This window comes from Phaenicophaeus curvirostris, chromosome 4 (assembly GCF_032191515.1).
Source record: "Phaenicophaeus curvirostris isolate KB17595 chromosome 4, BPBGC_Pcur_1.0, whole genome shotgun sequence".
Lineage (NCBI taxonomy): Eukaryota > Metazoa > Chordata > Aves > Cuculiformes > Cuculidae > Phaenicophaeus > Phaenicophaeus curvirostris.
This window is the reverse complement of record NC_091395.1, coordinates 47,590,582-47,605,369: the sequence shown is the minus strand read 5'-3', so window position 1 is coordinate 47,605,369 and position 14,788 is coordinate 47,590,582. Positions and strand designations below refer to the sequence as shown.

Sequence of the window (14,788 nt, the reverse complement as noted above, 5' to 3'; positions counted from 1 at the left end):
CTTGGAGCATTACTCAGAAGACTTTAGAATGGCAAATCATGATGATTGAGTCACAGTATGTAATATCCCAAAAGATGTCTTTTGAGATCACATCCAAAATTTATCCTCTAGGTTATTTTAGAGTTTAGTTGAAATCCTGCTCTTCATCTATGGATATTTTTTCCATCTGACATGCAGGCATAAAAATGAGGAAAGACTTCAGTCTTTAGGTATTTGCAGAGTCCTGTCTTTTTATACTGATAAAAAGAAGCAATTCAGATTCTTGTCAAGGCTCTTCATTTCTTAAGCATAGAGAATAAAAGGCCAGATGGTGTAAACTGGGCAAATTTCTACTATTTTAGATAAGTAATTGCTACATTTTAAACAACACTACTGGTACTGAGAGTTTATTTGTTTAGTTGACTAGAATGTGGCTTAATAGGGTTTTGGTTTTTTTAATTATTTCCAGGCTTCCACTGTGGTTTTCTGTGTGCAATTTTCCGTGTTATTTTATGTGTATATTTCAGATTTGCCTGTATACCTATGAAATCTGGGAAGGCAAAGTCCTTGCTCAGGTTGCAAGTCAACCTAGGAGTTGAATCTATTCGGCAAAATATGAAAAGTCACTTGAATGAGGAGAAAAAATGTGTTTGTTTACTGTTGTTGTAACAGTTAATGGTTATGAGAAATGTGTTCTGTGCTGATACACTCCATAGTACCTGCACTGTACAGTACATTCGTCATGAGTTGTTGCTCCAAAAGAGCTTGAAAGGTATTGTGGCTACTAGTGGCTTCTTTACCCCCTTCTGGGAATGAGGATAAAACAGGTAATGTGTTTTATTCAAAGATACAGCTAGAAAAAGTCAGGTTCCTCTACATGAGTAGATAGGTATCTCAAGAGGACAGCAGTGAATGCAGGTTATTAATGTCCTTTTCTTCCCATAGCTAGAGGTTTTAGTACCTTTTAATGATACAGAAACCCATTCTCTTTGCTTCTGTGTTGTACTCGCTGTCCTTGAATTGTATATCTCTTATGGGAAGTTCTAGTAAGTGATGGATTGTTATTTAAAAATTGAGTACAGATCTTGCAGCTCTGTGGCCTTCATTGACTACAAAAGCAAAGTTAAAATGGATAAAGAGGATTACATTTCTTTAAAACAGTACTTGTGGAATGGCTAAAAATTACATATGCAGAATAGTATCGAAGTTAAGTATAGAACCGGCTGCCTATCTCTCCCCTTTTATTGAAACTATGCTTGAATTTATACTCGTAAATGGATCTAGAAGTTCATTATTTTTCTTATGTTGCAAAGCATTTGTCATATTCTGGGTTCTAAACTTACAGAGAAATCTAATGACCTGCTTTGTATCGTATTTGATAGTAGGAAGCTCCACTTCAAATTGCATACAAAATGGCTTTTTAAGTCTCTAGTAATTCTGTTTAATTAACTGGAAGGTTAGATTTTGGCCCAAATCAGTCCCTGAGTCCGCTTCGGCAACTCAGTGAAAGTTAAACACAAATCCATTCTCTCAGCCCTCTATTTTCAATGATAACTAACCAGGGTTTAGTCAAAATTTTGTTTGATTCTCCCCAAGACCTGTCAGGTGCATAATTTGAAGCTGAAAAGGTTGCACCAGTGTTTGACAAATTGTCTTTTTTTTCCATTCACTACCTTCTCTCCCAAACACAGCTTCCCCAGGGAGTCTGCCCTTTATTCCTAACCTGCACATCTCTCCCCAAAACTGCAAACACTCTGGCAATATCCAAGTGTGGAGCTGCTGGCAGAAAATATTACTTTATATTGATAATTTTTTTTTGACAGTGATAAAGGCTGGATTAGATATCTCTAATAAGTCTGTTGCTTTAGGCTTATTCCCCTCAAGTCATGCTATTTTCCCATTACCTTGTCAAAGCTCCAAAGTGACCCATCAAGCTGTTTCCCCACTTACTGTACAATAAGTCAAATCTTAAAATATTAGTACTGATGATACCAACCAGTACATCAGTGCAGATCAGGTTTTTTTACCAGGGAGCCAGAGAATTTTTGCTGTGGGGCATTTGCACCCCTAAAAAACTTTTCTTGGCCCAACAGGAATGGCAATAATTTGTTGAAGAGCTATTGTATAACTAACCCATCTGACGGTGGCTTACTGCCCTCCTCAGGGAGTTTGCAAGTTTTTTTGTCAGGAGGTCACCAGGTCAATTAGATCTTGAGGATCTGGGTGCTATGGGGAATTTAGATTCTGAGAGACAGTCAGAATGTTCCGCCAAATCATCATTGTCATGCCAGATGTCTCCATCCCATATTTTGGTATCTGAATTTGTCTGCTGTTATGCCCCGGACCTACGAGCCACACAGTCACATTCAGGCCTGATTGGGGGCAGACTCATTTATCTGTGTGGTAATACAGAGGCCAACAAGGTCATTCACAGGGCGAAAATCAAAAGCAATATTTATTCTGGCTCTAACAAACACAAACAGACCAAAATACTCAGGTGCACAGCTGAGACATGGGGATACAACTCCCTGAAGTTACAGGAGCAAATCCCAACCTGTGTAGATCACAATCTGTTCCCTGAATGTAACCAAGGTCACTTGGATCTGATCTGACATGTGCACCGTAAGGTAACAGGAGGGAGACCGAAAGGAAGAGAGAGAGAGAGAGAGAGAGAGAGAGAGAGAGAAGGGAAAAGGAAATAAATGACCACATCAATGAACAGCAGCAGTTCCTTGGGAAAAAGAAAGAAGCAAAGAATGAAGCAGTCAGGATTTACATTCCACCCCATGACTTAAACATTTGTCACAGAACTCAAATCCAAAACTCATGTCCATGCTGTCTATATTGGTGACCCTTATAAGAAGAGGAGAGGATGAGGAGAATAAGGCCAAGGAAGAGAGAAGGAAAAGGGTAGTCACGACCCAGATCCATGAGCTATTAATTTACCCAATCCAAACGCAAGCAGCATTTCCTAGATTCACAAGCTGTCAACTCACACCCAGGCCTCTTTGCTATAATCCCATGCCTACTTTACATCATTATGTTGATCGTAATTATTTCATTCTAAATACAATAGAAATGAAAGAAGCCTTACAGTTTGTTCAAATCATATTACTAGAGCTGGCAATGCTGCATTTATGGAGATACAAAGCTATGTTAGCTTATGTTTATTTCACAAATATGTTAGTAAACATTCTTTAAAGGAAAACATTTAAAGAGTTCTAGTGAACACTAATTCAGTTAAACATCATGGTATGAATTTTTACGTTTGTGATCCATCTACTTGAATCACTATGACTACTATGCTGGTAGGAATATTTATGTACGGTAAAAATGAGCATATATGTAAAAACTATTCAAATTATCTGGGAATTTTTGTAGGTATTATCTATATTGACAGATATACGTAGAAGACATACTTTGATGATCCAAGTTTCTTGGTTTTGTTTTTTTCATTTAGTAATCAAAAGATATTATATTTTCATCTTTAAGATAGTCATGCCTCTTGCTATGACTTTGCTGTTTGTCACGTAGTTTCTGCAATATGACCTGCAAGAATTAATGTCAATTTTTACGGTTTTTGTACCTTCCTATCCTAACTCCACACTTCTTTCCACAGGGAATTTCACTTCCCTACCAACTCAACCATTATTATTTGTTATAGCTAAAATGAATCACAGTCATATAGGATGTGCAGTGAGAATTTCATAAAATGGAACAGACATTTTTTGATAATTGAATTTTTTTCCTTATGATTTTATATACCATTTTGTACCCTCGAAAGCAAACATTTAAGCTAAGTATTTATATTAGATTAGCGGCAGAAGTAACTTCATGAAGGGTTATATAAAACTCATACAATAGTTTGCAGAATAGTTGAAATGGATGCCTTCTACTGTTACAAGTGCTTTTTAGTCCTATAGATGTGTAAATGTGGCAATTTCAAGTGCACATAAAGACAGGATTATTTCAAGGGAAATTTTCAAAATCTCTGTCTTGAGCTAACTCATTTTCTAACATAAGACATTAAGAATTTTATGAGAGCAGCACATATAATTCTAAAAATCAAATAGAGGTAGATACTATATCTGGTTAGGTAAACAATTATGTATCTAAACCAAACATCACCAGCAGAATGGTTTTATGTTGAATTCTTCTGGGTAAATAAATGAGTACATTGTTTTTCTGTTTGCTCTAGTGTGTTGTATTTGCTATGACATCTGGTCAGATGTGGAATCATATCCGTGGACCCCCATATGCACATAAAAATCCTCAGAATGGACAAGTGGTGAGTTGATTATTTTATTTTGAGAGGAAATACTATATAAATTATAATTCCCTACACTGAGTCTATAATAGCAAATAATTGCGGTTCCATAGCACTGTATGACATGTCAAAGTCTTGCATTTCCAGTTGCAAGCAGAATCTGTTTAGGTATATCAGATGTTTAGAATGATCCACTGTCTTTGATTTAAATAATGAAATGAGTGACTGTGTTTTTAAAATTCTATCAGGCTTCCAGCTGTAGTCAGTGTGTTATAAAATGCTACATACCACACAACTTCTGCTGTCCAAAGATACATGGATATTGTGTCTTTTTGTAGAAATGTGCTTCTTCACAAGGTGAAAAGCAAGTTTGTTTTTTTTCTTCTTTTCAGGCTTCATTTACACAAACCTTTGAGGTTTCTAACCTCTCATCTACCCCTTTCTTGAGTGTTTTAGTTAGAAAATGAGATGGCATATATTTTGTTGTGCTTTTTTTCCCATCATACCTGCCACTCTTCCACTGAACTTTACAGAATGTTTTTTCTTGTATCTCTTTACTCCTTCAATTTATGTTCATTATCAGCTTTACTAAGAACTTAGCACTAGTTGATTAATGCCAAAATTGCTGTTGCATCCTGCTACTGCTGTCTTTGAAAGAATTCTCTTGCTCCTTCCTGCTCACGAATTTGCAAATTAGTTCATTATAGTTCAGAAGGAAAACCTCTCTGCCTCCTGGGGAGGAAAAGAGGAACTTGGCTACTTTCTACCACTCTTTGTTACTTCCCACTTTCCAAGCAAGTTGTTGCAATGGAATCTTGAAACTTAGAGTGAAGTTAGTAGTTAGTGGTCAAGAAGCTTTTTCATGACTAGTGGCCTGTTGAGCTATTTTCAGGTTTGACCATCACTGGTTAAAAGAGACTGTTTTATTCCTTAAAGAAAAAAGTTATTTGAAGCTCCCTTTATGTCATATCTTAAAAAGAGTAGCGAAAAAATTGCAGTTTGAATTTGGTTACAGATTTGCTCTGTATCAGGAATGTTACAGCATATTGATGTCCTAAAATGACATGATTCCATGTGTCAAATTTGTTATGCAGAAGTAGAAATGATAATGTAATAAATAATCTCTGTAAACCACTGTGTCTTTTAAAAAATTAGAGGTTTTCGTTACTGCCTTTGCAGTATTAGAAATACTTTCCAATAGAGGGACAGAAAGGAGAAATACTGCATAGAAAAAGCACTGGTTATGGCAAATCAGTTTTTACTATATCCAGTTTTATACACTTTGCCCTTTATAAAGAGTTGCTTCTGAAGTATAGACTACATTACGTAATTTTAAAGTATCTCTTTAGTTGTTGCTGAATTTGTGCCGTCTTGTCTCAGTTTTTAGAATGTGAACTCCTGATATCCTATCTGAGTGTCTGAAAAACTACTAATGTGGGAGTGTTAGCATACAAAACTAAATAATGAAAATAACAGTAGAGATGGTTTTAAATTCTAGCTACTAACCTACCGTATTAGTCAACATATATACTTACATTTCTGGTTTTGCTCCATTATATGACTTCAGGTAAGTTGTTTTGTGCCTCAGATGCACCTGTGTCTCCTTGTTCATATGTGTCAGTACTTTTACGTCCTTGGAATTATGTCTGTATCAGTAAGTAAAACCAGTTAGACTTTAAGAATTAAAGAAAAGCATAGATACAGGATCACCCAAGTTCCTGATATAAGGTATCGCTAACTACTGGAGTTGTAACTTAAGGTTCAGGTTTTACTAGTATTAGAAGCTCAATAAGAATTCTGTAACACTTTGCCTATTTTACGTTGGTTTTTTTTTTTTCTGAGTAACATTATTGAACATTTTCCTATTTCAGTTTTCTAGCACTTATCTATGTTCCTGTGAATATGAAGTCATAAAAGTGCTTATCTAACACTTCTGTGAGATTTATTCAACCATGATAATTCACTGTAACACTATTGTGCATTATGTTAGCAACTGCTGTCTTTACATCTGGATGAAATTAACTCATTGCTTTCTTTTCAATGTCTAGCTTTTTATACCAATTCCAGGTTTCCTTGCTAATTTTGTACAAGGATTACTGCATGTAATCTGTAACATTATTAACAGTCTGACCATGTAAAATTCTGGGTTTAAGTGGAAGCGTAGAATAGCTCACCAAACTTAATTGCTTTATTATTAGGTTCAAATTTCCTAATTCATAGCATTTCTTATTTCACAGAAGAATGCTTCAGTTCCTTACTAGCTGTAGAGTCTGATATGCCACCAGACTTAGAAAGTGACGTTATTCTGTCTTCATAAACTGTTCCTTGCCTCAGTTATCTCCTGTTATTTGCTTTGTTGTTGTCATAATTTTAGATGACACTTCTTTTCTCTTCCTTAAATTCCTATATTTTCAAAAATGAAAAGACACTTGTTTGCTTTCTTAAACAACACTACTTACTGCTGCCAGTACCTTGTGGAAGAAACATTATCAGTTCTTAACATTTTTGGCTTGTGCACTGTATTTATAATTCTTTTCTTGATTACCTAAATTACTTTAATTCTATGGTTGTATTCTTTGAGTGAAGCTTTTATATCTTATTTTTGTAATCCTGTGCAGTGTGTTCTGTGAAGTTGATGTGCTCTCATACTGAGGTTGTTGCAGTTACTTCCTTTATTTTCCACCGCTGTCAGCTATTCAGGTTTTGGGTCCACATGAAAGCAGTCTCAAATTTTATTTAGAAATATCTTTTATTTTGAAACTCACTGTACCATTGTTTGATGTTTCAGCTCTGGTTGACGGAAGTGAAACTTGTCTTCTGTCTTGACTTGCTCTTTACCTCTGATACATTTTTGGAGTTCTTTGTCCTTTGCCAAATGATTTTGTTACAATTAGGCTGTTACTGACTGTATGACAGAGAAAGCTGTACCTATTTTACCTGAGTTAAGAGTGAAAAATAAACATTCCATCAGTTTCTATATATAAAGAGTCTTGGAAGGGTTCTGATTTTTATTCAGAGCTTGATCTGTATAGAGCTGATGGTGAGACAAGTAGAGAGCTGGAGAAAGCAATATGTATTTTTGAGCCTCCTGCAGAGGTAGTTCTGTTGCTGTTTAATTAACCTAGTAGCAATGAAGTCATGCTATATTTTCATCAGCTTTTAATCAAATAACAGCAAGGACTAGGCGAGCATTTTTGCATGTCTATCCAGGGATTAGCAACCATTTTTTTTGTTTGGGGTACAAATTCTACAATTTTTATTGTGCAGTATGCACGAGACTACATTTAAAAATGGTTGAAAGTTAGCTATAAATGACAACAGGGCAAAGGGCAAGCTTGATCTAAAATACTGAATTAAGATGATTTTCAAAATTCATGATTTCCTTTTCTTTGAGAAGAAATTTTTAGAAGTTGGACAGTTATTGTGTGAAGATGGAAATATGATACTTTTATTGTCAAAAATTTTTTGTACATAAGCTAGTGCTTTATGAAATGGGTAATGGTATTATTTGCTACTATATTAATTGGATTTTTTAGCATCTCTTATATTTTAAAAGCCTGTTGAAATTGCTTAAGTTTAACACAAAGTATGTCCTTAGGCAGCAATTGATATCTATTTAGCAGATCTTTTGGATAGAAAAAATTGAGATACGAGATCAAATATAAATATCCAGTTGGGCAGCTTTATTCAGCCTTATTTTTCCTACTTACCTTTCACAGTTTTATAAGCACTAGTCTTTGTCAGGAACAGTTTCTAAAATATCAGTTTTCAAATGGTCTAGCTAATACAGGTCTCTGGTAATCTGTGTATTTATGAAGCTAAATGAAAAATATGTTTGATTGCTATTATTCATTTTTGTAAATATCAGTGTAAAATTAAGATCTCGGTGAAAATTTTATGCTTAGAATAGAAAGATTCTTAATTGGCATTAGTCCTCTACTACTAAGCTGGACAAAATGTAATTTACTGAAGTATATTATTATGTGTTTTCTGACATGACTTCTCATATGAGTCTAATTAAAATAAATGGAACCTTCTTGGAATGGTTCAGGAAATACATTATCAGGAAATACATTATCCTTTTGCCTTCCACCTATCTGGTAGTATGTTAAAATACAGTTCACCGAGATTGCATTTGTAATGCCTGACTATTCTGAAAGCAGCCACATTGTTTCATAGCAGTTTCCATGCATAAAAGTCTCACTTTACAGTGTGGTATATTATTATGTAGTTGTCTTGCTTTTGAACAAAAAGTGTTCATACCAGTTATTATATCAGAATCTAACATAAGACATCCAGACTGGTGTCAATAGTGCCACAGCAATATTTTGATGTGTCTTCCAACAGTAATCATGATAGTGCTATTGAAAATACTTTGTAATGTTTTATTGGAATAGCCATATATTTATGTTCATACGCTTTACAGAAAAATTAGGTTAGTTGTTACGTGTGTATTTAATGAAACAGCTTTCCTTTTGTCATCAAAGCAGTGAGTCTACTCAGAAGCTGCAGCTAATAAAGGGCTTCTCAAACCTTTAAATTAAACTTCTGTCTTGTTTTAGTGAAAAAACTTAGCAGTTGGCAGTGTAAGAACTAGTATAAAATAATTTTAATTCTGTTAACGGACTAGCACATTAACAAATGGACAACATTATGTCTAAACTAGTGTTTAGAAAACTATTAACCTGTATAAGACATCTGTCCTAATTTTTGAAATTGCAAGGTGGTTGTAGCTGGTATTTCAATAACTTTCTGTATTACATCTTTCTACCTTGGTATTAGAAAGGGCAACTTTGCAGGATAATTTGTGTAGATTTTTATTGGAGGGAAAAGAAAAGAGGTAGAAAAATAGTCATGACTGAAGAGTTGCTCAGATAAGGCATTAGAACCTCTAAATTCTTACACTGGTCAATTCTTCAAGCATATGTGCTGCAAAAGTTCAGATAGTACTATTGCATTGCAAGTCGTGTAGTTTTGGCTGAGTAAAGATGGAAAATGCTCCCATCAAATGAAACTGGATTTTAGACAAGTAATTGGGTAATCTGTGATGATAAAATCCAATAAAATAAAAAAGCACTAGATTTTAATTACTGCTTGTAACAACAGAAATCCAATTTTAATTGACTGATACCACTTCCAAGTAAGAAACACTCCTCCTCCTTCCTGCCCAACTTTGCTAAGTGTAGATAGGGTCCTAGAAGCAATTTAGTTTTGTTTGAAAGAGGAACTTTTTTATACAAAACTCCTCTTTTTATGTCAGGAATCAGAGAAAACTCAAATATGTGAAGTTATGAAGAATCGTAATGCAATACAGAAAAATATACTTTTCTTTTTAAGACAGAACAACAGAATAGCACAAAGGAAAATCTATTCATAATGTTCTGTTACTACTAGAAGTAGAGCCATTTTATTAAACCCACCTTGAGTTCCAGGTAGGAATCTAGTTTTTCTGTCTTTCTGGACTTTACTGGTTGTGTAGATGTTAAATGGTAAGAGCCTTGTCTAATAAAATAATATTGATTGGAGGGTAGTTCTGAACATTGTCTAGTCCAACTGCTTGCTCAAAGCTAGTAAGTTTGCTCGGGACTTATTCTAAGGCAAATTTTGAATGTCTCCACGGTTAGACTCCTGAGCCACGAACAATTTGCAACTTAGAAACACCGGCAATGCTGTTATGAACAATGCGGTTACCAAAACTGAAAACCATAAAAAGCCCAATGTTGCCAGACCAAAACTGAAACCAAAATAGCCACTACAGCCTGATGCAGCAGCACTTGTTATAAGGGAAAAGAAGAAAAGAGAACTAGAAGAAAGAGGGAGAAGAGAGAGATAGTTGATAAGAGAGACAGAAGAAATGAGAGTTAGTCACCACCTTCCAGGTTCCATGTTGGGACCATACGTGTGCTCCAGCAGAACCTATCACTATACTAAAATTAAAATAGAATAAAGTGGTACCTGGAGAGGTTATGCATATGTGCAGAATGCAAGAGTAGGTGCTCTGGTAAAGGCAAGGGCTGGGTTTTTTTTCAGAACAATAATGCTTCAAGGGCAGAAATGAAATTTGGTTTAGCTTTAGAACAATGAGAATCTAAATTAATGAAGAACTTTGTTTACTGACTTTTTGTGTTTCTCTAATTTATACAGTTTAGCTAATGTTCATTGGTTAGTATTGTACTTCTGTTTATTACGGTAGCTGTAATTATAAAAGAATTGGAATATATGTATATAATTTCATCTTCTCAATTCTCCTCATTTCAATATATCTTGGAAATATAAAAGTGATTTCAAAATTATTAGTGGAATATACTCACTGTATCTATAATGCTTATGTTGTCAGAAATGCTGTATAACAGGTGTTATTAATATTAAACCCTTCTGCTGCTCTGTTATGTCCAAAGGACAAATTCAACCTAAACTGCTGAGATTCTCTAGAATATACTCTGACAAGCGAACTGTAGTCTTATAATTTAGGATTCTGGTGAAAATTTATTTTTTTCTTTTTTTTTTTTATATTAGTTCAGTTAGATTTTGCTTACAAAGATAGCTTACATGGCTGTTAGATTGTCAATGGATTTATGTAGAAGCAGACATTGTTATGTCAGTTGTCCTCTGCAGCTATGTAAATGGTAAGCTGTATTTATCAAAAAAGTCACCCAAAAGATTTGAAAGGGAAGTACTGTTTTCTAACTGCTTCATCCATCTTCCTTGAAGACTTGGAGAACTTAACTTCTATCCTAATTGGTAGTCAGGATTCAAATTCTCTTTTGTTAGGAAACAAGTCCACAAGAGGAGTGGGCTTTACACAAGCTTTAGAACAAGGAATTATTTTCATTCTGGTCTACTCTTTGGACAAGCACACTTAAAAAGCCTTTGCAGAACTACCACATGTGCTGGTTAGAAAAGCTGATTTGAAGCCCTTCTTATGAGAGTTTACTTCTGCATAAAACAACTGAGATTGATCTGCTATAAATGTTTTAAAGACATGTTGCTTGCATCATGCTAATAGGATGCACAGGGGTGGGTTGAGGAGCAGATTTAACGTACATTACATTTCCTTAGTACTTACAGAAGTAAACTTTCACGTTTATTAGAAATAGACTGTAGTTCTTTGCTACATGTTTATACTAAAAAGAGGAGGAATTTTTCATTGCTCCCCTTGAATTCTATCATTAATATTTATATGATAGCTGTTAAAGGCTGGAGTATTTTAACTTGAGGTACAATACAAATTAGAATTATAGAATCATAGAATAACCAGGTTGGACAAGACCCACCGGATCATCGAGTCCAACCATTCCATTAAAGAGTTCTTTACTGGAAGTCTTGCAAATCTATGTTTTGAGCGAAAAACAAAAACATGAAGCAAATTCTTTCATGTTCACAGGCCTTTAGGTCACACAGCGTAGCAGAATGTTCTTCACGAAGAGAAAATAGTGTCATTATTTAGAAGAGGAAAGCTGTCTGCATTTATCAGTTGTTCACAATTCTAATACAGGTCAATGAAAGAAGAATTTAGTGTATGATTTTATTTCTTTCTTAAAATCACTCTTCTAATAAAACATTCCAAACAAAAAAAATGTTCATGTGCCTCTTGCACATCCACAATTCTGTAGTTTATATTGATCAGACTGAGTAATCCCTGTCAGATAGAAGAAGGAATTGTTCCCTCGTCTTCAAATACCAGAGTCATAGAACTAAACTAGAAATTTTTTTTCAGTGTTCATTGTTTTGTTTGCCTATAGACAATGGACACTTCAGTGAATGATATAATGAATGAATAAACATAATCTGACTTTGTCCATTACTGTCATTTAAAATATTAATGCTGAGAATAAGGAAAAGGAGAGGCTTGGCTTGTGTTTAGAATACGAATAGTTGTACTGCCATTAAAATGCCTTGTGTGTAAAACCAAAACTTATAACTAAACTCTTGAATTGTGCAGAAATATTTGCGCATAATATTACTTGCAGCCCTTCTGTGTAGAACTGTAAAGAACTGGAGTTTTGTCAATGTTAGCTACTTCACCTTCTGAGCGTTCATTTAACTAGAAGTGTGCTACAGTAACTGGAAGTAATGCAAGCATTGGATCAGTTGCACAGTTTAAGAATGGATTTTAAGAATTGATCCAAGAACCAAACTGAATTAAATTCATGCTATTAGTCAAGTAATATCCCAGTAATTGATCACTTCTATTATTAGTAATTATCTTTGGAAAATACTCAAGGACATGATGTGAATGTAAATGCCACTTTAATTAGTACTCACGGAGAAGAGGGATCATAGCATGTTTACTACTGCGATCTTTCCACTGTATACTTCTCATCCCTTAAGAAGACTACATTAAAATGAGCCTCTTTTCCATGGAACGTATTCCCTTTGAGAGTTAAAGAATACTGTAAGGTTAGATTATTAATGTAAGTATACTACCAAGTTAACAAGTTCAGTCCAAATGCATAATACTCGTTTGAGTATTTTTCCTTTTTTTTTTTTTTTTAATGCATTCGACCATCTACACTGTTTCATATAACACTGATCCAGCAAATAACTGCAATGCTTAATTCATAGAGTATGAGTACAAGGTAGTGGGAGGGCCCTTGTACATTATCTAAACATGGGCAAGTGCGTCTCATCAAAATCTTTGACTTCAATTAACATTTTGCTCCCAGAGTTGTTTTACAGTGCTGTTTTTTCACCTTTTGTATTCAAGTGAAATGTCTTTTGGGTTCCTTTTCAGTTGGGTGGACTGCAGATGCAATACTTGGTACCTTGATTTTGACTTAATTTTTTGATGGGCAGATGACAGTGATGAATCATATTCAGCCCGGACTTTATATAGTAGATAGGTTTTTTTCCTGAGTTCTTTTCAGATAATGAGAACATAATCTGTGGAAATTCTTCTGACTTTTGAAGCATATAGCCTTCATTTCTTCCTATGTAGTGTAGTAGAGTTTTTTCCTCTCCGTTTCTTTCTGGCATCATCTGAATTTATTAGTACCTATTTTTGCAGTCAAGTCATCAACTTGAAACTTAATAAATTAGTCCCAAGATACAGAGATCCATTATGTGTTTTTAAACACCCTATTCTGTCTTGCATTGAGCCAGTTGTTCAACCTGCTTATAGTGTTGGTTCCAAACCCATTTTTCTTCAGCTTTACGTGTAACAGAATGAATTGCCTAACTCCAGATAAGTAATAGCGTATTTTCTCTGTCAAGAGGATTAGTTACCTTAAGCAAGAGATTGTGCCTGATGAATCTGGTACCTATCTCTTTGGAATAAGCATGCTGCGTTTAATCTCATTTTTTCAAGTTTATTCACGTGTTTAGTTTTTTTCATTTCAAAATTCATTTAGGAGGATTTCATGTTATTGAAATCTAGCTTCCCTCCATAATATGTTTAGTTTCTACGCATGCTATTCTATAGATTTCCACTAACATGCTCAGATAGCTGTAGCTAGCTAGAATGCATACATAATAAAATAAATTTCTATTAGGCTTTAAGATTTGTGTACCAGTTTTGGAATTCTGCTTTTCTGGGTTTTGTTCAACTTATTATGTGGTATAGATGCTTTCTGTCAGCTGTGGACCCTTGTATCCCTTTTATTCGTTGTACGCATTGCTGAAAACAGACTCCAGAAATTGGGTCATTACCACCCCTTACTGCATATTAACTTCTTTGCTTGTGCTCTATTTTAATGGCTGAAATATGAACTATCTGGTTTAATATCATTCATTTGCAGGGCCACCTCAGCTTAGCTCCTGACAGCTTTCATTTTATTGCTAAGCTTCTTGAGCATTTAAAAAGGAAATGTATTTTCTAGTCAATGTCTTTCCATTCTTTCTAAGCTTTAGTTGTTCATTGCATTCTATTTGGGATTATTAATCACTTGAGTCTGGAATCCTTCCCTGAAAGGTCACTAATTCATTTACATATTTATTTATTTATTTCTAAGATGTATTTGATGCAGATTCATGATAGCTTAAGAAACTTAAACTATTAGTCTCTGACTCATTCAATTCACCAAATATTCCTAGGGTAGATGACTTCCATCATTAGATTTCATTGCAGTTGAACTCTTGAAATGTAAAAATCTTAAATTGAAAGTTATTATTGAAATAGAAAGTGTTACTATTAATTGTTCAGTTTATTTTACTGGATCAACTCATGCCATTTTATTTGAAATTATTTTCTCCTTCCTGTGTCTTTACAGTGCCCTTTTTACTATGAAAAATGTGCTTAAAATATTATTACCTCTTGTTGGGTGCCTGAGAATAGAATCTGCCCGGTGTTACATGCCAATCATTGAGGTCTGCTGTTAGTAGTATCTGTTTAATTCTGTCTAGAAAATTAGTATCTGGTCTACCACAAGAAGTTATTTTCCTGAATGCTTTTTATTTCTTCGAATTTGTAATATCCTTCTCTGTAAGTGGGGTCTTAGTTATCTCTTGACCTTGTTCTCCTCCTCCAAAGCCTGAAATGTTTCATGGAAACTCAGCTTATCTTTTCATTTCCATTTTTCTGTGGGTTCATCCACATCAGTGCTT

The 14,788-nt window shown here is 34.6% G+C and overlaps 1 protein-coding gene across 1 annotated transcript in view; it reads left to right on the top strand.

Moving 5' to 3' along the window:
• The window catches only part of TUSC3 (tumor suppressor candidate 3), a 126,744-nt gene that overhangs the window by 67,644 nt on the left and 44,312 nt on the right, over positions 1-14,788 (top strand). The window contains exon 6 of the mRNA XM_069855959.1: positions 4,178-4,267. Within this exon, the coding sequence (XP_069712060.1) occupies positions 4,178-4,267 (90 nt within the window). The remainder of the gene's footprint in view (positions 1-4,177; positions 4,268-14,788) is intronic.